At 37.5% G+C, this 26,575-nt stretch overlaps 2 protein-coding genes across 2 annotated transcripts in view; both read right to left on the reverse strand.

The window, feature by feature from the left end:
- The window catches only part of ptprjb.2 (protein tyrosine phosphatase receptor type Jb, tandem duplicate 2), a 61,291-nt gene extending 36,753 nt beyond the window's left edge, over positions 1–24,538 (reverse strand). Inside the window, exons 1-10 of the mRNA XM_088006364.1 lie at positions 24,267–24,538; positions 5,994–6,012; positions 4,651–4,779; positions 4,138–4,392; positions 3,711–3,965; positions 3,351–3,611; positions 2,282–2,536; positions 1,922–2,182; positions 787–1,041; positions 427–687 (exon numbers count right to left, since the gene is read on the reverse strand). Of these exons, the coding sequence (XP_087862490.1) occupies positions 427–687; positions 787–1,041; positions 1,922–2,182; positions 2,282–2,536; positions 3,351–3,611; positions 3,711–3,965; positions 4,138–4,392; positions 4,651–4,779; positions 5,994–6,012; positions 24,267–24,332 (2,017 nt within the window). The 5' untranslated portion in view covers positions 24,333–24,538. The remainder of the gene's footprint in view (positions 1–426; positions 688–786; positions 1,042–1,921; positions 2,183–2,281; positions 2,537–3,350; positions 3,612–3,710; positions 3,966–4,137; positions 4,393–4,650; positions 4,780–5,993; positions 6,013–24,266) is intronic.
- LOC148158689 (uncharacterized) lies at positions 4,784–5,785 on the reverse strand (the record flags this gene model as incomplete). The annotated part of the gene is made up of 1 exon (XM_088006697.1): positions 4,784–5,785. A coding segment is annotated over one exon (1,002 nt), but the record flags the coding sequence as incomplete, so codon positions are not given.
- Positions 24,539–26,575: the final 2,037 nt, after the last annotated feature.

The raw sequence follows: 26,575 nt of genomic DNA on the forward strand, positions 1-26,575 counted from the left end.
CTGGAAATCATGCTAACTGCTAATAAAGCTAATGCATAGAATGTTAAAAGCCAATAAAATTAACATTGACAGACACTTTTCTGTTTTACAAGCTATTTAAATACAAACCAGCATCAAAACTCTTTAATCTTACTAACATGTGATGTCACCTCTGAAAGTACTTATGCCCATGTTAATCCACACCCAAAATTCTGTTGAAAACAACCAACTATCATATTTAGATCTAGACCAGCACCACAAAAACTCTTTAGTCCTACTGCCATGATAAATTCTCACCTAGGTTACATTTATATAAAAACATTTCTTTTGGAAAGACAAAAAGATGGGAAAAATGTTTGATTTCTGATGTAATATAAAATATTACATCCATCCAGCCAGTTAATCTGTCCATTCATCAATCCATGCCAACGACTGAGGCTCACTTACTTGTGTATGTCGAAGTAGTCCTGTTCTCTCCTTCAGTGACACTATCATCAGCTACAGCAGTGACAGATATGTTATACTGCTCACCAGCAGTCAGATTAGAAATGGTCAGAAATGTCTCAGACACATTTCTTTGGACATTTATTTGTCCACCTTCCCATTGAACTCTATAGAAAGAGCTGCTTCCCATTGGTTTGGTCCAGTTCACAAATAGAGATGATATTGTTACATCAAACACATTGAGATGTGTGACTACTTCAGGCTCTGTGAGCAGAAATCAGTATGTTGCAAACATTTGAAAATCAAAGAATGAAGCACAAACTCCTCAAGGTGCGACAATTGAAAGCAGGCTCATTATCTTACTTGTATATTGACAAATGATTCTCTCATCACTCTCTGTTTTGCCGTCTCCAGCCACAGCTGTGACATTAAAACAGTAGTTCACTCCACGAGTCAGATCAGTCACAGTCACCTGAGTCTCATTTGCACTCAAATCTTTGTTATCATTTTCCCACTTTACTGTATAAATCAGTCTTTTCCCCTGAGGTTCAGTCCAGCTCAAAGACACAGAGGTTGTTGTTATACCAGTGACAGCAAGACTGATCACTGCTTCAGGTTCTGTATGTAAAAGAGAAGTTCCCGCGGACTAAACGTCAGTCAATATTAGATAATAATTGTCTGATTATTTTTTACCGTAGCGTGTTTCTTTGTTAGAACTCCTAATGTTTTACGGTGAGAGACTTCTGTAAGTCAAGATGATCAACAATATGGTGTAAATTTATCTAGCCAGTATAAAATTGCCAATAATTACTTGAGATGCCTAAGAAACTCTTTAGTGATTGTGCTGAAGCTCAACACCTATGTCTGCTAGAATAGTTGGACTCCAACAGATAACAGGAAGGCTACATTTCTATACAGCGGAGTTGAACAGTAAGTTCTCTTTCATTGAAAGTGGTAGTGTGAGAAATGATTGCAGCCTTTGAGAAACCTCAGAGTTAAAGTAGGATTGACATACTTTACAGAAAGCTCAAACAATAGCGCTGCTTACAGTTATTGATACTTGGCCTGGAAATCATGCTAACTGCTAATAAAGCTAATACATAGAATGTTAAAAGCCAATAAAATTAACATTGACAGAAACGTTTCTGTTTTACAAGCTATTTAAATACAAACCAGCATCAGAACTCTTTAATCTTACTAACATGTGATGTCAACTCTGAAAGTACTTATGCCCATGTTAATCCACACCTAAAGTTTTGTTTGAAAAAAAAAGAAAAAGACTATCATAATTAGATCTAGACCAGAACCACAAAAACTCTTTAGTCCTACTGCCATGATAAGTTGTCACCTAGGTTACATTTATATAAAAACATTTCTTTTGGAAAGACAAAAAGATGGGAAAAATGTTTGATTTCTGATGTAATATAAAATATTACATCCATCCAGCCAGTTAATCTGTCCATTCATCAATCCATGCCAACGACTGAGGCTCACTTACTTGTGTATGTGGAAGTAGTCCTGTTCTCTCCTTCAGTGACACTATCATCAGCTACAGCAGTGACAGATATGTTATACTGCTCACCAGCAGTCAGATTAGAAATGGTCAGAAATGTCTCAGACACATTTCTTTGGACATTTATTTGTCCACCTTCCCATTGAACTCTATAGAAAGAGCTGCTTCCCATTGGTTTGGTCCAGTTCACAAATATAGATGATGTTGTTACATCAAACACATTGAGATGTGTGACTACTTCAGGCTCTGTGAGCAGAAATCAGTATGTTGCAAACATTTGAAAATCAAAGAATGAAGCACAAACTCCTCAAGGTGTGACAATTGAAAGCAGGCTCATTATCTTACTTGTATATTGACAAATGTTTCTCTCAACACTCTTTGTTTTGCCGTCTCCAGCCACAGCTGTGACATTAAAACAGTAGTTCTCTCCACGAGTCAGATCAGTCACAGTCACCTGAGTCTCATTTGCACTCAAATCTTTGTTATCATTTTCCCACTTTACTGTATAAATCAGTCTTTTCCCCTGAGGTTCAGTCCAGCTCAAAGACACAGAGGTTGTTGTTATACCAGTGACAGCAAGACTGATCACTGCTTCAGGTTCTGTATGTAAAAGAGAAGTTCACGCGGACTAAACGTCAGTCAATATTAGATAATAATTGTCTGATTATTTTTCACTGTAGCGTGTTTCTTTGTTAGAACTCCTAATGTTTTACGGTGAGAGACTTCTGTAAGTCCAGATGATCAACAATATGGTGTAAATTTATCCAGCCAGTATAAAATTGCCAATAATTACTTGAGATGCCTAAGAAACTTTTTAGTGATTGTGCTGAAGCTCAACACCTATGTCTGCTAGAATAGTTGGACTCCAACAGATAACAGGAAGGCTACATTTCTATACAGCGGAGTTGAACAGTAAGTTCTCTTTCATTGAAAGTGGTCATTTGAGAAATGACTGCAGCCTTTTAGAAACCTCAGAGTTAAAGTAGAAATTTTGTGCTTTCTGTGCTCACTGCCAAAAAAGCTAATACATAGAATGTTAAAAGCCAATAAAATTAACATTGACAGACACTTTTCTGTTTTACAAGCTATTTAAATACAAACCAGCATCAAAACTCTTTAATCTTACTAACATGTGATGTCACCTCTGAAAGTACTTATGCCCATGTTAATCCACACCCAAAATTCTGTTGAAAACAACCAACTATCATATTTAGATCTAGACCAACACCACAAAAACTCTTTAGTCCTACTGCCATGATAAATTCTCACCTAGGTAACATTCATAATATTTCTTTTGGAAAGACAAAATGATGGGAAAAATGTTTGATTTCTGATGTAATATAAAATATTACATCCATCCAGCCAGTTAATCTGTCCATTCATCAATCCATGCCAACGACTGAGGCTCACTTACTTGTGTATGTGGAAGTAGTCCTGTTCTCTCCTTCAGTGACTTTATCAGCAGCTACAGCAGTGACAGATATGTTATACTGCTCACCAGCAGTCAGATTAGAAATGGTCAGAAATGTCTCAGACACATTTCTTTGGACTTTTATTTGTCCACCTTCCCATTGAACTCTATAGAAAGAGCTGCTTCCCATTGGTTTGGTCCAGTTCACAAATAGAGATGATGTTGTTACATCAAACAAATTGACATGTGTGACTACTTCAGGCTCTGTGAGCAGAAATCAGTATGTTGCAAACATTTGAAAATCAAAGAATGAAGCACAAACTCCTCAAGGTGTGACAATTGAAAGCAGGCTCATTATCTTACTTGTATATTGACAAATGTTTCTCTCAACACTCTTTGTTTTGCCGTCTCCAGCCACAGCTGTGACATTAAAACAGTAGTTCACTCCAGGAGTCAGATCAGTCACAGTCGCCTGAGTCTCATTTGCACTCAAATCTTTGTTATCATTTTCCCACTTTACTGTATAAATCAGTCTTTTCCCCTGAGGTTCAGTCCAGCTCAAAGACACAGAGGTTGTTGTTATACCAGTGACAGCAAGACTGATCACTGCTTCAGGTTCTGTTCATGACAGAGAGCAGTGTAAGCACACTAAAGTTCAGTTATTATTCAATTTTGCTATTCAGTTGGTTACTTCTGCAACATTTATAATCAATCACAAAAAAAATTCCACTGCAATTTACCCTTTCACCTTTTTGTACACAATTAAAGACAAACAGAAAGGTGGACTTACTTGTGTAGGCAAGCGTCGTGTCAGGCGTTCCTTCAGTGACATTATCAGATGCAACAGCAGTAACACTTATATTGTACTGAACCCCAGGAGCTAGTCCTGTGATGTTTTTGAAGTTTTGTGTTACTGTTTCATTTTTTGTAATTTCTCCATTTGTCCAGTATACTCGGTAGCTTGGATCATCCATTTTGCTCCAGGTCACTTTCACGGAGGATGTTGTGACACTTTCCACACTGAGATTCGCCACATTTCCAGGTGCTGTGAACCAAAGAAAAGTCACAATAACAGTTCATATTATGTCTATCTTATTATTCTCTATCTTAACATAATAGCACTTATTTCATCAGGACTGTACATTCAGAAATATAACTGTTAGAAAAAAAAAATAAAAAATGCAGTCCTTCTTCAGGGCATGACACAGAACAAAGTAACCAGGATATGGTTATTTTGAACTGTGTCATGAGGACAGATGTCAATTTAGGGGCTCAAGGTAGTTACCATTAGATGTTAACACACCCTTAATTGTAGTTGTTGGTTCAGCCGTCGTGGTTGTTGGTTCAGCTGTCGTTGTTGATGGTTCAGCTGTCATGATTGATGGTTCAGCTGTCATTGTTGATGGTTCAGCTGTCATGATTGATGTTTCAGCTGTCATGGTTGTAGAGATGTCAGTTATTGTGGTTAATGTGGTTGTAGGGGCAGCTGTTATTGTGGTTGCTGTTATTGTTGGTGCAGTGTTTGAAGTTGCCGGTGCAGCAGTTGAAGTTGTTGGTGCAGCAGTTGAAGTTGTTGGTGCAGCGGCTAAATTTGTTGGTGCAGTGGTTAAAGTTGCTAGTGCAGTGGTTGAAGTTGTTGGTGCAGTGGTTAAAGTTGGTGGTGCAGTGGTTAAAGTTGCTAGTGCAGTGGTTGAAGTTGTTGGTGCAGTGGTTAAAGTTGGTGGTGCAGTGGTTAAAGTTGCTAGTGCAGTGGTTGAAGTTGTTGGTGCAGTGGTTAAAGTTGGTGGTGCAGTGGTTAAAGTTGATAGTGCAGTGGTTGAAGTTGTTGGTGCAGTGGTTAAAGTTACTGGTGCAGTGGTTAAAGTTGCTGGTGCAGTGGTTAAAGTTGCTGGTGCAGCGGCTGAAGTTGTTGGTGCAGCGGCTGGAGTTGTTGGTGCAGCGGTTGAAGTTGGTGCAGTGGTTGAAGTTGCTGATGCAACGGTTGAAGTTGCTGATGCAGCGGTTGAAGTTGCTAGTGCAGCGGTTGAAGTTGCTAGTGCAGCGGTTGAAGTTGCTAGTGCAGCGGTTGAAGTTGGTGCAGTGGTTGACGTTGCTGATGCAGCGGTTGAAGTTACTGATGCAGCGGTTGAAGTTGCTGGTGCAGTGGTTAAAGTTGCTGGTGCAGTGGTTAAAGTTGCTAGTGCAGTGGTTGAAGTTTCTGGTGCAGTGGTGAAAGTTGCTGGTGCAGTGGTGAAAGTTGTTGGTGCAGCTGTTGCTGTGCTAACATCTGCACCAACAACTGTTGCGGTTGTAGGAGAAAGTGTTGCCGTGGTAGTAGCTGCAGATGTAGTTGCGGTAGTTGTGGTGGTTGCAGCTAGAGTTGTTACTGTGGTTTTTGTTATAGCTGTTGTATCTATATTTTTCCAATTGATAAAGCAAAAAAGATGAGCACAAGAAGAAAAGCAACATTAAATAAAAGCACAACTGAAGCAGTGAAAAGGTGTTTCAAGAGCATTTTAAGAATTTGGGTGTTAACAGGTGTGACATGATTAATAAAGATAGCAGATTAAACCCCAATAATGTGCTGCAAGTGAAATTTTGTGACAATAAATAGGAAGAAAAAGAGCAAGCAGTTGACACCAAAACATGAGAAAAAGTTGTACTTACTTGTCTCAGCCTGAATGTTCTGCAATAAAAGACAGGAGAAAAAAAAACACAGTGAGGCAACTTTTACCACGAGGGGGCAGCATTTCGTTAAAAAAGAGACCATCAACTTTAAATCAAACCACTTATTCAACGTTACAGTGAGATGAATAACTTTACAACTCCTGCCCAAAGCACAACAACAAATACTAAAAAACTGAATTACATATATTTCATCAGTTTCCTCTAGATTATATGTTTGTAACTGTAGATCTTCCACTTTTATATGAACACGACATTTTTCATCATGTTGACCAAATGCAGAACAAAAAAATCCTCGGCAATGTAACCTCTCTTAATTATTTTTTGGGGATTTAAGTGTAGATATTGTTTTATAAGTTAGGTACCAGTCCTCCTCGCATATTTCTGGTATATAATTTGATTCTTTTAATCAAGAGGAAACTATGTGAAGCTGGAAAACAGTTACCTATTCTACTATCCAACATGACCAAGTGTATAATAGAAAAAAAAAACATCATTAATACAGAGGTAATACTTTATACATTTTGAAATTTAGCCAATTTTATTCTTAAACATTTGTTATAAAATGTCCAGAATCAAGAAGAACAGTACATTATCAGCGTATAGGCTAATTTGTAGAGTAAGATGATCTATTTTAATTTAATTTATATCATCTTGTCAAACAATTGAGAGGGGTTCAGTAAGGGCAACAAAAATTGATGAGAGGAAAAAAAAAAATTAAAATCATCACTGCCAATCAAGTTAACTTTCCATCTATTATATATGTAATGTACGTAACTATATTTTATCTCTTTGCATATTTCTGGTGAATAATTTGATTAATAAAAATAATGGGAAAAGTAATATAACATGCCGATAATCAGTTACATATTAAATAATCAAACATCAGCTAGACTGAACCAGAAGACTTTTTTTTACTTGAATGTTTGACATAAAAGTAACAATTAGTGTCACATAGCTTGCCAGTTTTATGTTTAAAAATTGTTTCCAGATAAATTGATTTTGATTCATTACCAAAATGTATTGAACAATACTTTTAATTTTGGATAATCAAAACAAACAAACAAAAAAAAAACAATAAAGGAGACATGTTAAAAGTTTAATAGAAATACTAAAGACATACATCAAGCTTCCAAAAAAAATCAATCTTTTGCTTGGTAGAAGAAACCCCAAGCCCTATAGCTGAGGAGAAAGTACCATTGCAAAAAAACAAAAATCTGTGTTTGTGAGTGGACTAACTAAAAAATGAACAGACCATCAAAATTATTTGGAAAATTGCAGCTAAAAATTAGGATTCTTGAATGTGTATCCTGCACATACAAGAATACTTGTATGTGCAAGGATTAGGTACAAGGACATCTTGGGTATCTTATGCAACAACTTCGGAACTGCAACTTCACATGCTCCTGTGTCCACCTCACCTTCAGATTTGCTCTGGTATTAGGGAATAGCACATGGTGCTGATTACATATTAATTATTAGCTAAAATTCAAACAAGCCTTCCAGACTGTTTGCTTCGCAGCTGAACATTAAACACATGGCATCACCACTAAAACCTGCATCATTCTCCCCCCAAGCAAAGAAAAGCAAAGGAAGGAGAATTATTAGCCTGCAGCGTTGATACGTTACTGTGGGTGGTTTATATTTTATGATAGCAATAAACCAATTGCAATTTCAAATAAACAATTCAAATAGTTTATCCTATTTTAGTGGGATAAAATGATTTGACATACATTTTGTGTAGACCAGAGTTTCAATCACATTCAAGACAAGTGAATCCCATATCAGAAGTTTACATTTTGCATTAAATGTTGCCAATGACAATAATTATGACATAATGAACGAGGGATTTTTTTAATTAAAATTTACTAATAGTGGAGAAAATCTTTTGTTCAGCCTTTTTCCTAACTTTCAGCTGTGACTTTTTCCTTGATGCTGCCATATAGGAAACTATTGTTGAATTACTTTGCAGAAGTGTCCTTCCTTTTCTTTCCTGTAGAAAGTACCTCTGACCTGGTTCTTCATTATTTTTCCTGGACTACTTCCTATCCGTCAGCCTCCAACCAGTCACAACAGATGGGCACAAAATCATACTGAGCCTGGCTCCCTTGGAAGTTTCCTCTTGCTAAAAAAGGGAGTTGTTATTTTCTATTACACTATTATGCTTTGGCTAAGAGATTGCTGAAAACTCAATAGTTCCTGAGTCGCACAAATGAAGTAGTCAGGCTCCCGCATCAGCTAAAATGTGTAGGACCAAATCCAGTTTAGAAGCTGAAGTACTGATGACGTGATTTGCAATCACAGAATCTAAAACAGTAAAACAAGAACATATGCATGACAAGAGTAAGAGGGTAAGATTTCCAAAAAGATAACTGCAGGTTATCACCATTTCACCTTGTGGTGTGAAATGGTGATAAGAGGCATGCTCGTCATCGGTTAATGTGGTAAATGTTTTATAAAACCAGCTAACGGTAACTTTTTCCAATTAGCATTTCATGAATTATTGAATTTGTCTGTATTGCAACATTTACTAGACAAAACTGAACTATCTGGAATTACATTGTTGAGGTATTTGGGAGAGATAATATACACCACATTTTGTCCAATGACCACTGTAGATAGGTCTCAGCCTCTCCCTGAAGTCTGCAAGGATAAGCGATTAAAAAAGCCAAACATCTATTTCTTAAAAATGTTTAGGATAAAGTGATTGAACGAACAAATTCCAGGATAAAACTCTACGTTGGAAAATACAAAAGATCACATACCAACATCTAACAATAAAGTCTCAATGCCATACTTTAATCATTCTCATATTTTTATACCAACAGTAAAATGAACTCTTTGGATGCAAAAGCACTTTAAGCTACAACTCCCAAAGTTTCATTTTTCCTTGGAGTCACTCATTTTCCGCTTGTTAAACAAATAAAACATCTAAAACCATCGTGCTTTGGTGCTGTATCAGACACTAAGAATAATACAAAATTACAGTCACTTCTGGAAATGATGGCATACAAATATTAGTTTAAATAAACAGCTTTTTTATCTCTCTGCTCTTTCCTGTCAAGTTTATAGTTTTGCAAAATCCTTTTGCTCCTATATGGTCTTTCTATATTAAGGCTTTTTTTTTTTTTTTTTTTATGAAAACAAGGTAAATGCTCTGTTTGTCTCAGCTTCTTCTACCATTGATATGTGTGTGCATGACTTAGATCTCTTAGACTTTAGCATTAGCGAATTAGCTGGGAAATTTGTTGGAAAAACATGCAGCACTGGGACTCAGCCAATGCCCCCGTTGATCTGTACGGTATCGATGCCCTTTGACTGTGCCTGTCTGCGGGAGTGGGAGGAGGAGGAGAAGGAAATGGCTCTACTGACCACTATATAAACATTACATCATCCTTAAAGGCCGCCTGCCTTTCTCTGATTCCCTCAGATGCCTAAGCCAGCCTCTCGATAACACCCAGGTTCCTTCCTGAATAATAGTCGAGAACTCACCTTTAAGGCCGTTTGTTCTGGTTTCAACCCTTAAACACAGACTTGATCTGATAATGTCGAACAAAAGAAAAATCCACAAACTTGAGGGACATTCTGCATTAGCCATGTTTCCGTCTTAACTAAGTGTGGGTAACTTTGGACAGGTGTTCCTTACAAAGAGAGCAAAGAAGAGGAAAAGCTGAAAAAACTTTTTAAAAATGGTACGAGGTAAAGGTTGGCAAAAAAAACTGGCTTGAGGTTTTCAAGATCATTTCAAAATGTTAACAGAAATCAAGAGAACCATCAGACATGCATCAAGACAGGAAATTTGCAAGGACGTCAACCATGGGTATTTTCATTATTTTTCAACTGTGGTGGGGAGAACAAGACTTGGGGCGTATTCAGACCAACCCAGGATTAGAGTCCTGAATCAGACTCTAATCTGTTTGTCTAGAAAGTCGGAGTTTTTGGGGAGGTCCGAATGCAAATTTGAATTCTAAAACGGACTTAAAAACCAAACTCTGACCTGTCTAAAAACCTAGGTCTCGGTCTGGTTGAAGTGAACTCTAAAATGGTAGAAAACCTTTCTTAATGCAACCTGACTAGAGACCGTTCCAAAAGCAGGAAGTCAGCTACAGTGCAGGACATTCTGGTCAATATATTACTCCCTGCTCTGCGGGTTAACGAAGATGTTGTGTCGGTTGTCATATCAAGGGGTTTGCGTGCCGACACTAAGCAAGAAAAAGCAGAATATAAATGGTTTGAAGTTGTTTTACAACTCTTTATCAGCTTATTGTCCCATTGCTGTGGGCTCTGCAGCTGCTGTAATTTTTAAACCTTTAATAAATGACAAAAACTGAACTAATTGCCTCATTTGTTTGAACATAATCATCAAATAGGATGGAGGAATTTCCTTGTAGTCCTCTCGCATCTTGATAGAAACCAAACTGTTTATAGATTTATATCAAGGGAGTATACTTACAAACATCAGCAATTTTCTCAGTTTTAATTTAAGCCATGTTTATAGAAATCAGGTAAGAAATAAAGGCGCTGCGATCATTTTTGTGATTCCTGCTCATCCCGCATTGGAACAGCCTGGTTTAGTGGACAGACTCACCGCGTAGTAACGGCGCCAGAAGGAGCGTGGCTAGCGTTAGCGGCTAACAGGCGACGTCCAAACCAGTAATGTATATCAATGAAGAAATCCTACAACGACTAAAATCTGACACGGCTCCGTTTCTGTTTACTTTTTGTGAAGAAAAAAGTTGCGCTGGCCTTCTTCAGAGGTTTTGTGTCGATTCCTTCAGTAGTTCTTGGTGCAGCGCCCCCACAGGCGTCGAGGGGAACAGGTTTTTCAGTTAGTTTTAGTCGTTTGACACAGTGTAGTGTGAATGCGAGCTAGAGTTCTGAAAACTTAAGGAATGTTGGAATTTTAGTTCCCAGTCGAACCGAGTCTACCGGACTATCCGGTCTGAATGCGCCCGAAAAACCAGCTCCTTTTTCGGGCGCAACCCAACAGATTCAGCTCCTGAATCTGCTGGGTTGGGTTTTATTATTATTATTTTTTTTTTTTAACAGAATGCTTAATGATCTTGTGTCTCTGACTGACATTATAGTTTCACTGAAAATGATTAGTCGGAGTTTAGTTGAGGAAGAATTCAGGTGAGCTACACCTGATGGAATACATTATCACACACCTGTAATTATTCATTGGGCATCTAATAAAAAAATAAATATTCAAAGAAACAAAATCCATTTGAAATGTTTTTTTGTTTTTTTTTTACCTAGTTTGTGCATGCTTTTGAGTATAACTCGGGGAGATGTCATTCACAGATCCAGTCTCCAACTTCCAAGATAAAAACAAAACTTCAGACCCAGTTGTTAACATCTTCCCTTGTTATGTATCTTTAGATCAAAAGCTGAATGAACATAGCTCACCCTGGAATTCAGTGACAAACGTACAGCAGATGCAAATAGAAGAGTTTTCTATGAATCCCTATGCAGAAAATCTATAAGTTTAAAAGGTGGAAAGCTGTTGATCATGATGATGGATCTGCTTTGCACTAAAATCATCAACAAAACTGGCTCTGATAGTGAGAATAACATCAAGGGATGAAAAGTTGTGCTGAGATGTTTCAGACACAAGTAATTACACCTGATTACACCTTGCAACTGACTGATAATGACTGAAATAACACAAAACTATTGTTGTCCGTTATACGCAACGTTTAAAAGTATGCACTGCTATAGAACCTATTTAGTGATATATGACCAATAAATATTTAAAGAACTATTACGTTATCTTCTTGCCATTGAGTAGGCCTGGATTGGCAGAGGTAATGCTATTAAACAAGGGTAATTAGTCAGGGGTCAGTTGTGGTTTCAGGGCTACTATCAGCTGCTCATCCCTATTAAAACAGGTTTACCTTAATGAAATGTGATTGGTGGAAAAAACTTTAGTTTAGCCAGAGATTTCTTAGGACATTTCCAAACAGCTAAGTTCTTCTTCTTTGTAAGCAGGGGAAATTAACAACTGACCTTTCCAATTTAGTAGCAGAATTTTTTATTTTTATTTTTTGCTTGATACGGTTAGAGGTATACTAATTTTAAAACACTTGAAATCCACTGTCTCTAACCACTGGGAGATTTTAAAATACTAGCAAATTTTAGACAAGTCCATCCAAGTGCATGCTATGCTAATGTATGAGTCAAGGCACCAGTTATGGGACACATAAAAAGGTAGTAGTTTCTTAGTAAAATAGTTTAAAACAGGTGAGGAAATATAAAGTTTTTCTTTCGTGCAGGTGGAAAGCGTTCACATCACTCTTTAGCAGATCCCTGAGGTTTAAATGGAACATTACTAACGTTTGCTTCTATCAACACACTTTTTAACTTCCTTCGACTGAATTATGCTTCATGTGGCATGCATTTGAAACAAAAACATATTGTTTTGACTAAAGGAGAACTAAAAAAAAATTGTTACGTAAAATAAGTTTCACGCTTTGCTACTCTTACAGAATAGGAACCAAAAACTTAAAATCTTCAAAAGTGCGCCCTGATGGTATTCTGATGCAGCAGCCTCTGGCTTGAAGTACTTGTCTCTAATTTCTGTTGAAAGCAATAAAAGCAAAACCATCTATCACTGGACCAGCTGAGGTTGATGGATGAAGTTTGACTTTCAGTGCAGCCAGATGGTTGTTGTAAACCTACTAGAAAACATTAAGATATAGTTATTTTAATTGATAAAATAACATTTACTTTCACATGCATCTTTCATTTAAGACTTAGGCAGGTGACTCAGACAGACCAATAACTTTTGGGGATTATGCATCTTCATTCAAATTATTACAACAGAAAAACCATATACCTTTTGATTCGTGCAGATTCAGTTTCCTGTTCATGAACACCTAACATGTTACGCTGCTTTTTAAAACATGCAAATATTTTTCAGTAAAGTACAGTAATTTCTGCATTCAGCTAAGCAGAAACAGATTGTTTGGGTGTGACTTTCCGTGCATGCATGTTGAGTGAAGATTAACAGCTACATCCCCTCCGCTAACTTTCCTCTTCAAAATGAGGAAGCCAGTCTTCTACTTAAAATTCAAAATGTTGTAGCACCAAAGATGCCATTCTTCTTCCTGCTTCTCTTTTCCAACACAGTGGCAGATTTGTTCTCCATCTAAAAGTTCATTTCCCACAGCATTCGGTACCTACTTATTGTGTTTTGTTCTAAGGAAACCTCCTGTACTTCCTGTGCCCACCCAGAGACCTTCTACAACGCACCGAGACAGCTTCAAGGATGTTTAAGTTAAGCAATGTGTCATGCTTCAGACCTCTGCCTAATTAAGGTCAAACAGCGGAAGATGAGAACCACACGACAACAACTCAAAACGCAACTCAGGGCTCGCTTTCACAGATCATGAGCTGTTTATTGTGGACAGGAAAGCTTGGCCAACTGCAACACACCTTCTGTTTGTTGTGTTATTCAGTTTTTTTTTGTTTCTACTGTTGAGAGACATGGATTTTACTTTCGCTAAAGCTACAATATACATCAGCCTGAGTCAGTCAGTTTAATGCAACAACCTGCATTAAACCTGCAAAGCCTAAAATATTAAAGCTATAGTTTTTGTAAGTATATTAGCAGTGAGTATCTTACAATTAGTAGACAGCTGAACTGCTCTAAATCATCTCAGTTTTGAGCATAAAAAGGTTGGCAGATCAACCTGGAGCGTATTCTAAAGCGGATCCTATAACAACTTCAACATGATGTTTACACCATCATCATTTCACATTACACACTTTTTTAAATCAATGTCTATGATTATTTTCACTGAGGACATGTGTTGAAGAACAATGATCCATTACGTACAAGGTGCTGTAACACAAAGCGCTTTGCATGACATGACACAATACAGCTGATGTGCCTTGTAAAATTCAATAATACACAATATTTTTTCTTCTTAACAGCCCCTTGTCAAGCTGCACCTCTGTGTTCTCCCAGCAGTTGTTGCAAATGTAATATTTTTACAAACATCAAATAGTTGTAAATAGCTCTAAACCTCAATGTAAATAACAGCTTCCAGGTCAGAATCGTTGTTATTTTTAAGCTGAAGGAACTCGGGGTACTAAATATACGGCTCTGACCGCTGATAACAACTCCCCAGAAGTAAACAAATCTAAATGATCCCTTTAAGATCGTTGCTGGTTGTTTAAAATGTGGAGTTCTGGCTTCATTACTTCATCTACAAAAGATGGAGCTTATAGTCAACTTAGTTTGGAGAAACAATTAGAAATTCTGCTCACACACTTAGGTTAGCAACTAGCCAGAGGGATAAAAATTTGATAAAAACAGCCATTGCAATAAAAAAAGGTATGTCAACAAATGTTTGATTATCTGTAAATAACCACAGACTTCTTTGTGAATAAATCCCTAATAGTCAAAACTGACCTTACTCAACCCTCAGGTCAAAACTGTTTTTCTAAACTGACGTTATTTCAACTGCTGTTTGTACTGAAGTAAGATACTGACTGCTGATAACAACTCCACAGAAGCATACCCTGTAAGATCTTTGTCTTTTTCAGGTGAGGTTCAGTGGAGCTATAATTGACAGTTTGTGTTATGCTCAGGGGCGGATGGAGGAGTACCCAGAAATATACTCAGCAGTACAAAATAACCATCTCAGAAATTATGCAACAGTGAAAAATGTATTTTGGTAAAAGGTTACTTAAGCGTTGAGAACTGATCATAGCATATTTATTCGTTTTAAACTTGACAGACATCATTACATGTTATCATCAGTCATTATTAATGGGTTAATGTAAAATTAGGGCTTGTAATTTATCCGTCATTTAGGTTTTTTTGGCAAATTTTCACTTTCATGGAATAATTTACAAATTAGTTTTAACTGTGATCAAATAAACAGCTCAAATTATCCTCATATTATCCTCAATGATTGCAAAAATCTTTTAGCTTTAATGTCATTCTACTTGTTCTTGCCGTATAGAACATCAGTAGATTATAGGTAAATATATTATTTCAATATTTTTTTAAAAGTGAGTTTCGTTAGTTTTAACTTTTAGAACACAATGTGTCCGGCTGGTTCCACCTTTTAATCGCTTACTTACAACTGAAGCATTTTGTGTGTTCACACCTTTGAACTCCTTGTTTGGCATTAAAACACACATCTTCTTCCTCTAAGTAAAACTGGCAGATCGGAGTTACACAGAAGCCAAACACATACAGACACATGATTCATGAAAACGAGCTGGGTCTAAAAATATCCCGACTGCCTGCAAAGAAAGAAAAACGAAAAAAAAAGTCCTCAGGAAGATTGCTTCAGCTATGAGCGCGTTTGTCTCCAGGTATCGGCCTCCCACACCGCCGTCCTGCCGCTGCTATCGCACGCCACATCAGTCTATGAAAATGAGTGACGTGGTATTTACTGACCAACTCTCACTGCGCTGCAGAGCCGCACAGCTGCTGGCAGCAGATACCCATCGCTGTACTCCGTGCCCTGCCATCAGAGCTTCCTCATGATGCTGGTGGAAATCGCGGTTGAACGCGCACACGCCCACACCCATGGGCTCCAGCCACTGTAGCGGACACGCTGAAGCGTGATCAGGGTGAGAGGTGTTACAGAGAAAAGAGGAGTATAAATGTGTGACTGAAGAGAAAAACCACAATGAAGAATTTGTGCTTTTCTCACTATGTAATTACGGTCTTAATATGATAAGAAGGAAGTTTGATGTTCAGTGCAAGTATTAAGAAACTATTTCTTAGTTTAAAATTAGACTTTAGGCCCAAACTGGATCTTATCTGCTTCACCTTCTTCACAGCTTCGACAATCTATGTTTTCTTGTCTATTTAAAACAGGAACTCTAATTTTGTTCTTACAGAAGGTTTTGACCGATTTAGTTTCAGCAGCTACTGTAAATGTTGCATCTTTCCAGTCAAAACTGAAGCTTTGGTGCAGAGCATGTGTTAAAAAGGTCAACTGCTCAGACATTTCCTGATGCAGCCAAGATCCAAAATCTAAGAAAAGAGGCTGCAACATTGGGCAAAGGCACAGTTCAGTGATTGTAAAAAAAAAAAAAAAAAAAAAAGCAGATAAATAAATCTGGCTAACTTGTGTCCTTAGCCCCTGACTGTATCTGTCATAAGATGTACACTAATCAGGCAGAACATTATTACCAACAATAGGTGATGTGAATAACACCCATACTACTTATTGAAATGGCTTGGATGTAAAGCTGCATCTCAATAAATTAGAATAAAAAAAAGTAGTTCACTTCATTTCTGCTATTTGTTTAAAAAAAAAGTTATATCTTCAACAAAAAGTTATATAATTTGTGTTTGGTAGATTATTTCTGTGTTGTAACAATGCTTCTTAACTATAAATCATAGAGCGCTGGCATGAAGCATCAATATGTTCTGTTTCTAAAGATGGCAATCATTTTATTTGATAAACATTGGCAAACAAATCAATAGTAGAATAAACTGTTTGGCATTGGCAGGGCATCTGACAGCTTTTCATAGCTGCGACCGGAAAGTTTTACTCTGTTGCACTACTCACAAATGAATTTTCTTCAAGTGTCGTCACTTAAAAGATCATTTGCAATTTTGAGTTTGTCGGCTTTATAAGATTTGCTGCCAAAAAGCCTCGTTTCTCACAAGACAAAAATCCACCAAGCACAAATTTCTTTACTTTTCATGCTGAATTTATCACTATTAAACATCTGGCATATTTCAAGCAATTGTTTCTGTTAATCCAGATGACGGCTTGTAGCTAATGAAAGGCTGAAATTTTGTTTCTCTGTAAAATTTGAGTAAGACCAAAACAATATGGATTTTAACAATAATAATGTGATATTATGGCTAACACCAGCGAGTTTCAGGGCCCCTTTCTTCATGTTTTCGATACATCACATGCTCAGATGCGAAGCTGATTGTCAAAAACAGACAGCAGGTATAACTGTGGTATGGCATAAGGATTGATAAACAAACCTGCTTATTATTTTTGGTGATTCCCAGAAAAAAATGTATGTTTGTATTTGAGTAACCTTAGACTTCACAAGACTTGTGAGTAGTTCAACTTTGTGAATGAAATGACAATTATTTTAAAGGAACCTTACAAACATGTAAGAAGGTACTGTATGGACATCTAGTGATGTACACTATAAAAAAGAAAACAGAAAAATTAATTTACCCCCCTTTATATGTTGCATTTCCATATGGGTCGTTTTAATTTCAAAGCATTTAAGGCAGTTATTCTGGTGTGAAAGTATAAGCAGATTATGGTAAATCATTCAAAATGAGAGAAAAATAATTTCTCATATCACCCTTACAGCGTTTTCTCATTAACTTATTCAGAGGCCACTGATAAAATGATAACCATCTCCTGGACAATGAAGTCTTTCAGACTGCCAGAGAAGCCTGTGTCTCATTTACATGAATGGGGAACTGTGACTCTTTGTAATTCATTTTGCACTGAACATGTATGGCTTCCAGTTACATTCCTGGTCAAAAAGCAGCATCTTTTACGGATGGTAATCTGAAACTGAGCCGCCCTGAAAGAGACGAGAGGCCAGCCGAGAGTGTGTGGGTCGTCCCACAAAGGAGGGCTTGATTTTTGACTCATCCACTTGAGTGCAACAATGCGAGGCCAGCAGACGTGTGCCTTGCAATTTAAATAATAGTAATACGAGAGCACTGAGAAAGAGAACTGGAGCCGACATCGCGGAGTAAAATGTGCGTCATTCCGCATCATTCCTGTTTTAAACAACTGCGCGAAATTGAATTCATGCTGCATTAAATTTGTTCCCCACACAGCAACAATTCTTTTAGTAGTGGAAAAAAATGTCACATTCCTTTGGTCCAAGACGCTTACAGAAATGTCACTACTCTCTAATTTCTACAAGCTGTGATGGAACGAGAGAGAAAGCAATAGAATTAGTCGGAACAGGGAAAAAGCTCCATGGCATGATAAACTTATGCAAAGTGTTGTACTTTTCCTGCTCATTAATAGGTTGGGGTTTAAGCTATGATAATGTGTGCACACTAATGGAAATATATTTAAAAAACTCAAGCAAAGTATCAGCACATGCACAAGTACTGACCTCAAATACATAACAGCTGAGTTTTGGAGTGGCCTAGTTAAAGCATAGATTTGGGTCAAATGAAGATGCCAGGCAGTTCAGGCTTGAAACTCTCCTAGGTTTCAAGCAAAACATAAGTAAGTAAACATAAGTAAAAACATAAGAAATATGTAAAGAGGTAATTCAACCTGAAGAAAAAAAAAAAAAAAAAAACTAGATTACACACACCTCCAGATTTCATGCAATGTTTTAATAACAAAAAAATATATTTTGATAATTTTGATTCAGGTTCAGGTCGATTTTCTTCTTGGTCAGTTTTTACTCACAGTTCCCAACAAACTACTACTATTTCATCCAGATCTCAGAATTTAAACTAATCGATCTTGGGGAGTGGATCCTGTTATTTTCTTTTTATTTGAGCCAGTTCACACTTATATCAGCAATTATGACCAAGGATCAGACAAAAACTACCTAAAAGTGGTCTCTAGCTGGCAGAAGGAATAGAAGCCCTTTACTGTCGCAGAACCTTTGTACAAGGAGATGATATGTTTTGTAGTCGCATTATCATGTTTTCACACTTTAGACTACGAGTAAATTATAAAAAGCCTTATACAAAAATGGGTAAAAACTGCATAAAATCTGGCTTGGCAAAATGTTGACTTAATCTGTATTAATTGAACAGATGAAGCAAACACCAATGCAGAGATACATGGTTGAAAAATGGCAAGTAGGCATTTCATAGACAAGATTTTTGTTTGTTGGAACATGCGGACATTTCTTGTTTTCTGAAAGTGGAAAGTGCTAGAACCGTCTGTATGGAAAATGTCAGTACATAAAACTAATTCCAAAGAAGGAAGCTACATATTTCCCCTTTTCTAGTTCTACTCTTTTAAGTGCTTTGAGTTTTTGCATCCAAATTAGCATCTTGTGCAACATACAACTAAATTCAATATCTGACTCTCAAATATGCAAACGATGGTCGCTGCTGTAATTTGAATGAATTTCATCTAATCCAGCATTCTTTCCCCCACAGTTGTTAAAATATATGCTCATTCTGTCGTCATCATGTGTTCCTGTAATCTGAAATGAGAGCAGTGAGGATTGGAGTTACACACATACAGTACGCTGAGCAAAGTTGTTCTAAAAAAAAGAAACAGAATTAAAATTAGGAAAATGCTGCCAACTGTCTTAAAGACATGCAAAAGTGTTTTAAAAGTAAGAGCTGCGAAGATGTCAAACGATGTCTAAATGTGATAGAAAGGCTGGCAGAGCTCATAAAATGAATTTATGGATCTCCATTTTGGAGGATGAACTTTAAGAGACAGAGATTCCATGTGACTAAACACAATAAGGTGAACTGAAACGTAAAAAAGAATAGAGAGAGATCTATTTGTCTTGATATTTTTCCTAAGAAAAAAATAAAGACTGGCGTGACCACAAAAAGCAAGAATCATGACCTTCTTGCCTTTACTCCTTATAAAAAAGACACTTCAAAGACTTCATGAGCTGATGTCGACGGTCCAAACATTAAAAATCTTACCGCTGATTTTATCAGAGGAACAGACATTTAAACCTTTCAGCGCTTTTTTAAACACGTAAATCCTGATCCCTGCATCTCGCTCAACCAATGAAACCCGATCCACAGTCGTGCAAGAACGACTGAAGTGAACAGTTTTGCTGAACACATCAAAGTGCACCGTTAAGCAAGTCTGAAAGTCTGTTCATCTCTTAACAGCACTGAAATCCAGCTGTGTTGCTGTCAGAGTCACATTTGTATGCGTGAGCCTATCGCCTCTGCCCTGAGTGTTTGGTCTTCATAGAAGCTAATTTAATCAATGGCACAATGAACTTTCACTTCCCCTTCAAAAATAAAACAGGTATCATATGATCAGATTTTTGCATGTCACAGTGAGAGAAATAGTCAGTGTTCTTACAAAAGGTGGGGTGGGGGGAGCTACTGTGAGTTGGACATAGTCATAATCTAAAGCTGCGATCCAGAGAGGTCAAAAGGTGCGTGCTCCAGGAAGGTCCTTCATCTAATAAATTCTGGATTGGTTGGGGAATTTTAAGAGATGGGAAGACATGGAAAGCTGGCCATTTAGACAAACAAACCACTTGTTTCTGTGCAAATTAATGATTTCCAGAATTTACCAGGAAACAATGAATAACTAGCTTGGAACCTGCACTACACAGGGACTTTAATTATAACGTGGACAAACCTAATCTGACTCTGGTATGAGATAAACATGCTTTTCATATGTCAACCCCCTCAAAAAAAAACCTCGAAAAAGCAGATGTGTTGCAAAACTGTCCCACCGTCTCTGCCCTGAAGCTTGCATGAATTGAACACAGAAGTCAAGTTTTACAGTTAATTATTAATGGTCAGTTTCCATTTATTTCACCTAGATCTTATAACTTTATGTAACTGGTGGCTCGTGACTAAAACACAGCCTTTGTTAATAAAAATGCTTGTTCCGTTTATTTGTTTCTGGCTAATCGTGTTTGAGACGAGTCAGTTCCACATTTGCTCATGTTACCTATGCTGACATTATGAGATGTTCCATGCCGCTGAACAAACAGGTGTTCAATGATGCGGTGGGGGAAAAAAAAGAGAACAGAGCGTCTTTACAGAGTCCCGTCACTGTGAATTGGACCGTTTGTGCAGAACTAAAAATATACATTTCCACAGGGAACCAAAGTTTTTTGTTACTGCAAATCTTGCATAACATGAGTTCTCTTTGAGATTTTCACGACATGATAACCTTGAGAAAAAAAAAAAAACACTAGTTCCCAGTTCCTAATTAGTTCCCAATTCTAAATGACTTTATTCAAACCAGAAAAGAAAATATTATCCCTACCACTGTGATATTTTTATTGTAATTTAGATTTTTGATCGACAGCTCGTTAGAAATATTAGCTGGTTTAGAAAGTTATGTTCTTAGCTTTTACAGCGCAACTGTTTGTGTTTTTGAGATCAGAAATGTTTCCAAAAAGCATAATAGGTCTTTTTTGCAAACAATAACAAAAGCAGTTTAGCAGTTATTTTTTCATTCAGCTAAACAGTAGTGCACAGCAACAGGTAGGGGAGGGGCAGCACTGTGGAACTATGTTCTATAGAGCTGGAGAAAACTTCCCTGTCAACTCATTGAACTTTTCATGACTTTGAAGAGACTTGATGAATTTGTTTTCCTTTAAGTGTTGGTTTTTGGTTTAAACACCCATATTTAAAGGGGAAAAAAAACATATATTGTCCTGCTACAAAAATTCAGAAAAACCTCCCCAGCTTTCACATTTAGTATTGCTGAAGTTCTGCTTCTAGATGCTCTTTCTCTGATTGCACAAACTAAACTGGAGGAGCACAAACTAAACTGGAGGAGCACAAACTAAACTGGAGGAGCACATCCTCCAGTAAAAACAGATTCCCGAGTAATTCTTTGGGCAAAAACTCAAAGCACTGGTTGGACTGTTCTACTGGCTCTGGACCAGACTTGGCTGAAAAGGCCGTCTGAGCGGGACCTCATTCCATTCCCGACCCCTTTGTGTTGGCCACACGTCTCCTCACATGCCATTCTCAACCTCTGTCACCCCTCCATCCATCCCTCACCAGACAGACCAGTGGGACGAGGACAGGTGGATCTCAGGGAAGCTGCTTGGATGCCACTGGCTCTTTGTTATGATAGTTCCCTGCCTGGGAGAACTGCATTTTTTAAATTATTTCACCCTAGAAACTTCTAAAAAAAGAAAAAAAAATGTCTCATTTGTCTACGTTTTGTGCTTAGAGGGAAGTTTAAAAAAAAATCGCATGAGTCTTTAACTGTAAACTGTAATGAATCAGTACAGTTACACCAGCATCAAGTTGAGTCCAAAAAAAAAATAAATGAAGTTAATTATCTTATCTTCATAGGTAACAAAAATAAAAATCTAAATTTACTCAACTGCAGAGTATGCTTGCATCTATGTGCATTTAAAAGCAGCTCAATGTGACATATTTCTCTCAATCAGTTATCTTCAGTTTAACTCCAGACACCTCCTGCTAAAATAGGTTATATAACTCAAAAACGTCCACTTAATACTATCTGTATGTGATGACATCTTACAGCCTGCTCTCAGGGTGAACTTGCTGGACAGCCAGTTCTGGTTACGTTGGGGATTTTACTTTCAATCGTTTCTCCATTTTTAAATTATCTTTCACAAAGTGAAATCGTTTACTTTAAATTATTTCCAGACCTCTTTAAACCCCTTGCCAAACCAGTGTCTTGTTTCTGGAGGAATCAGACAGAGCGCTGATCTCACCATGGCGCTCTCGCTAACTTCAACATTTAGAAACACGTCGAATCAAATGACAAACATGGCAAATCCAACTTAAAACTGCCAAGTAATGATGTCAGTATTAAATGATTTCAAAAAAGATATTCACGCAGGTTGCCGTAAGTTCTCCTCCCTTTTTCCATGACCGTAAATATAACTTGATTAGTATATTTTCTGTTTGAGTCTTAATAAGTTTATCAGAGTTAAATCTTTCCATCTTAATCAGTTAAAACTTTACATCTCTTCATCTCACCACAGATATATATATATATATATATATATATATATATATATATATATATATATATATATATATATATATATATATTTTTTTTTTTTTTTTATTATTTTTTTTTTTTTACACTTTTTGTACATGTTCTACACAGTAAACATGTCAAACCGGATCTAACTAGTATTTTAGTTACATGCATCGATCTGAGTCCAGCTGTAAAGTTACCCGCTTCAGTCTTTAACAGTCTAAAATAATAATTTTTTCAAGTGCATGTAGATATATATCAATACATGTTCAACTAAAGTACATTCGTTATAACATCTAATAAATAGTCGACTATAATAAGGTCATTGAGTTCAATCAGATTTTTAGTTCAGGAAAAAATCCACCACTAGTTGTTATGACTCAAAGAACATTTTTAAACTGAAAACACGTCAAATCACTATAGATGAGTATTCTCTCTGACTTCTGGCAAACAGTTCAACACGGTTAACTCCAGTTTTATATGCTACCTTGATTTGTTTGACATCCTTATAATACTTCGACAACACAAGCATTTTTGACACTTCTGAGAATATTTGGGACTAAACTGTAAGAAACAATAATGCCACAGTTTATTTCCCTTGTCAGCACCCATGAACAGCTTACCAACATCAATTTTCTCCAGATGTATGAATTATTTCCATTTACCCGAAAGTAGCAAGAGCTCCACAGTTACACCTACTTTAAGCTATTGTGAGCTAAGCAAAACCTTCTTCATCAATATTTGTGCATTTTTGTACCTGTAAGTGTTAAATTATATTAAAAAAAAAAACACCACATGTTCTCCATAATTTAAAATTAAAAATCTAGTGTCCTAAATTTGTTTTGTTCTATAACAACAATTTATGTAACTTAGCTACTTCCTTACCTACTACTGTGAAGGAGGCTTTTTTTTTTTTTTTTGCAATGTATGTGGTTATAAATATGTTAATCCATATATGTTTCCTTTATTAAATACAATTAAATACAATCCAAAAAATATTCCACTGCTGATGAAACATTTCTAATCCAAGCACGCTTTATTAGTGACCCACAAGTAATCTCTCCTATCGTTCACACCCTTCAGAACAAAGCAATATTTGTCTTGATGTAAATGTTTCCAACCATAATTAAGTATATTTTCTTTCTCAGATTTCATCTGCTTTTCCTAGAAAAGCTAGAATTTCAGTTCCAACCCTAAACTTTTTTTTTTTGTCTTTTGAAATGTGCATACAGTATGTGGCTGTAAATATGTGGTTACTATTTCTGTCCAATAAATAGTCCTTTATATTGTATTTTCTCCAATTCAACACATCCCTGATAAAACTAACCAACATAGGAATAAATTTAAGCTCATATTTGTTATCACATTATCTTCAGCAGAAGCCATTTCCTAAATAAAGCTCCTAGTTTTACTGTCTGTGTGGGAGCTCTACCTGCGCAACAGGTGCAGTCACACCTGTCAGATTAAACCTGACTTGACCCTTAAAAAAAAAAAATAATAATAATAATAATAAAAAGAACACCCCCAATCTGTTACTTCTATATTTTTTGGTGGAGGGATTTCACAAAGCTTACCATCTTGTTCAAGTCTGAGTAAAATGCTGAAATAAAAGAAGTTTTCCTACCGGGAGGAGAGCGCTGAATACCAGGAGAGTCCACAGAGTGAAGCTGAAGCGCCGGAGCGGCTTCATGATGCCGCACTCTTGATGGACTCAAAAACAACAACAACAAAAAAAGATTCTCGGTGACTTTGCTTTCTTCTTACTCGCTGAAAGTCTTCATGTTCAAACTTCCTGGCTTGAAAACGCTAGCCCTCCCGGTCCCTACTCGTCTCTTTCGGACGGACGCCAGCGACATCAGTAAAGTTGAAAGTGAGAGGAGAGAAAGTTTTTCCTCCTCGCTGGTTTAGCGGAGGGGCGGAGCGTCATGACTGCGCCACTCCTCTCATCATCATCAGCAGCAGCAACAGCGGTTTTTATCAGCGTTATTCAGGCGTCTTGAGAGGAAATGCTCTGTTCTGTAAGCCTTGGAGGAAAGGCCTCTCCGTGTACCCGCATTTTATCCGAGAAAGCACAACGAGTCACCCCCCCGCATGCTCACTATAACCTCCTGTGAGGGAATGCGGCCTGCCTGGAGACCTTTGGGCCTGCAGAGCGGATGGATTCTGGCTGTTTCTGCTGCAGGCGGCTCGGCTCCTGACAGGTGATGCTGCCGCTACTTTGGGTTCACACGACCACGAGTGCGTGGAAAGAATTGGTGGGTTTTTTCAGACTTGAGTCAGTGCGGGACATATGCGTGTCATGGGGCTCGTCATGTGATTCCCAGTGAGACGAAAAAGAAAAAAAAAAAACAAACAAAACATTTCATTTGAGTTGAGGATGCATTTGCTTGTAATTCAATGTCTGAAAAACGGCCATTTACATTTAGTGTTTTCTTCACTAGTTAATTTATGGAGACACTACCACAACACACCTCTGCAACACAGTTTACAGACATTTACGCAACTCCTCCTTGAATTTGCAAACACATCCATCCCTCTTGAACAGGCTTTAGTGTATTTTATGTGATGGTTCATCAGACATTTTTAATACTGTAGATCTGAGAAGTCTATCAGTTCTAAACCTAAAGAAGGCATTAATATATTTTTGGTCCAATACCACACAAACTCAATAAAGCTCTGTCATTGTGGTTGTGACAAAAATGTGTAAAAGTTTAAGGCGTATAAATACGCCAAATAGAGCAGTCCTTCTTGCCTTTTAAAAAAAGGGTTTTTTTTACCTGAATATCTTTAAAAACTCGGATCTCCAAAACCGATTTAAAGTATGAATTCAGAAGAGTACAAACAACTCGCAGAGCCGTCTGAGAGCACCTGAGTTTGACAGGAACATCTTTGAAAGGAAACCGAAATAGACTCCTGATCAAAATCTTAAGACCAGTCAAATAATGGCAAGAATTTACATTTTGCACTATTGGATCTTAAGAAGGTTCTAAGTAGAGCTTCACAATGTTAAAAGAAGAAATCAGCGTAAGAGACAAAAACTTTTGAGCGGGCAATTAATTGAAAACTGCATTTACACTCAAACATGATTTTTTCAGCTGATCAAAAGTTTAAGACCATAGCTCAAAAAAACCCGAAAACCCCCCAAAACAGAAATCAAAGTGTCAAAAAAAAAGGACTCAGTAATGAGTAGCTCCACCATTCTTGATGATGACTTCAAACAATCGTTTAGGCATGCTTGATGCCAGTGTTTCCAGGAGGCTAGTGGGAACGTTGCTCCAAGTGTTGAAGATGGCTTCATGAAGGGCATCCACGGTCTGCAACTGATGTCCATTTTTCTAAACTTCCCTTGCCATCCATCCCCAAATGTTCTCAATTGGGTTTAGATCCGGGGAACATGCAGGATGGTCCAAAAGAGTGATGTTATTCTCTTGGAAGAACTCCTTTGTCAGGCGGGCATTGTGAACTGCATCATTGTTCTGTTGAAAAACCCAATCATTACCACACAGACGAGGGCCCTCAGTCATGAGGGATGCTCGCTGCAACATCTCCACACAGCCAGCTGCTGTTTGACGCCCCTGCACAACCTGAAGCTCCATTGTTCCATTGAAGGAAAACGCACCCCAAACCATGATGGCGCCCCCACTACTGTTGGAAGCCATCAGGACCATCAAGGTTAAATTTTTTCTCATCAGAGAAGACAACTTTCTTCCACCTTTCAATGTCCCATGTTTGGTGCACCCTTGCAAAGTCCAAACGGGCAATTTTGTGGCGTTGAAGAAGATGTGGCCATTGAAGACGTTTTTGTTTCTGAAGCCCTTCTCTCGCAGATGCCATCTGATGGTTATTGGACTGCAGTCAGCACCAGTAATGGCCTTAATTTGGGTAGAGGATCGTCCCGTGTCTTGACGGACGGCCAATCGGATCCTGCGGCTC

Source organism: Poecilia mexicana, unplaced genomic scaffold (genome assembly GCF_051168715.1).
Source record: "Poecilia mexicana isolate PSO_F unplaced genomic scaffold, ASM5116871v1 scaffold_6, whole genome shotgun sequence".
In the NCBI taxonomy this organism is placed as follows: domain Eukaryota; kingdom Metazoa; phylum Chordata; class Actinopteri; order Cyprinodontiformes; family Poeciliidae; genus Poecilia; species Poecilia mexicana.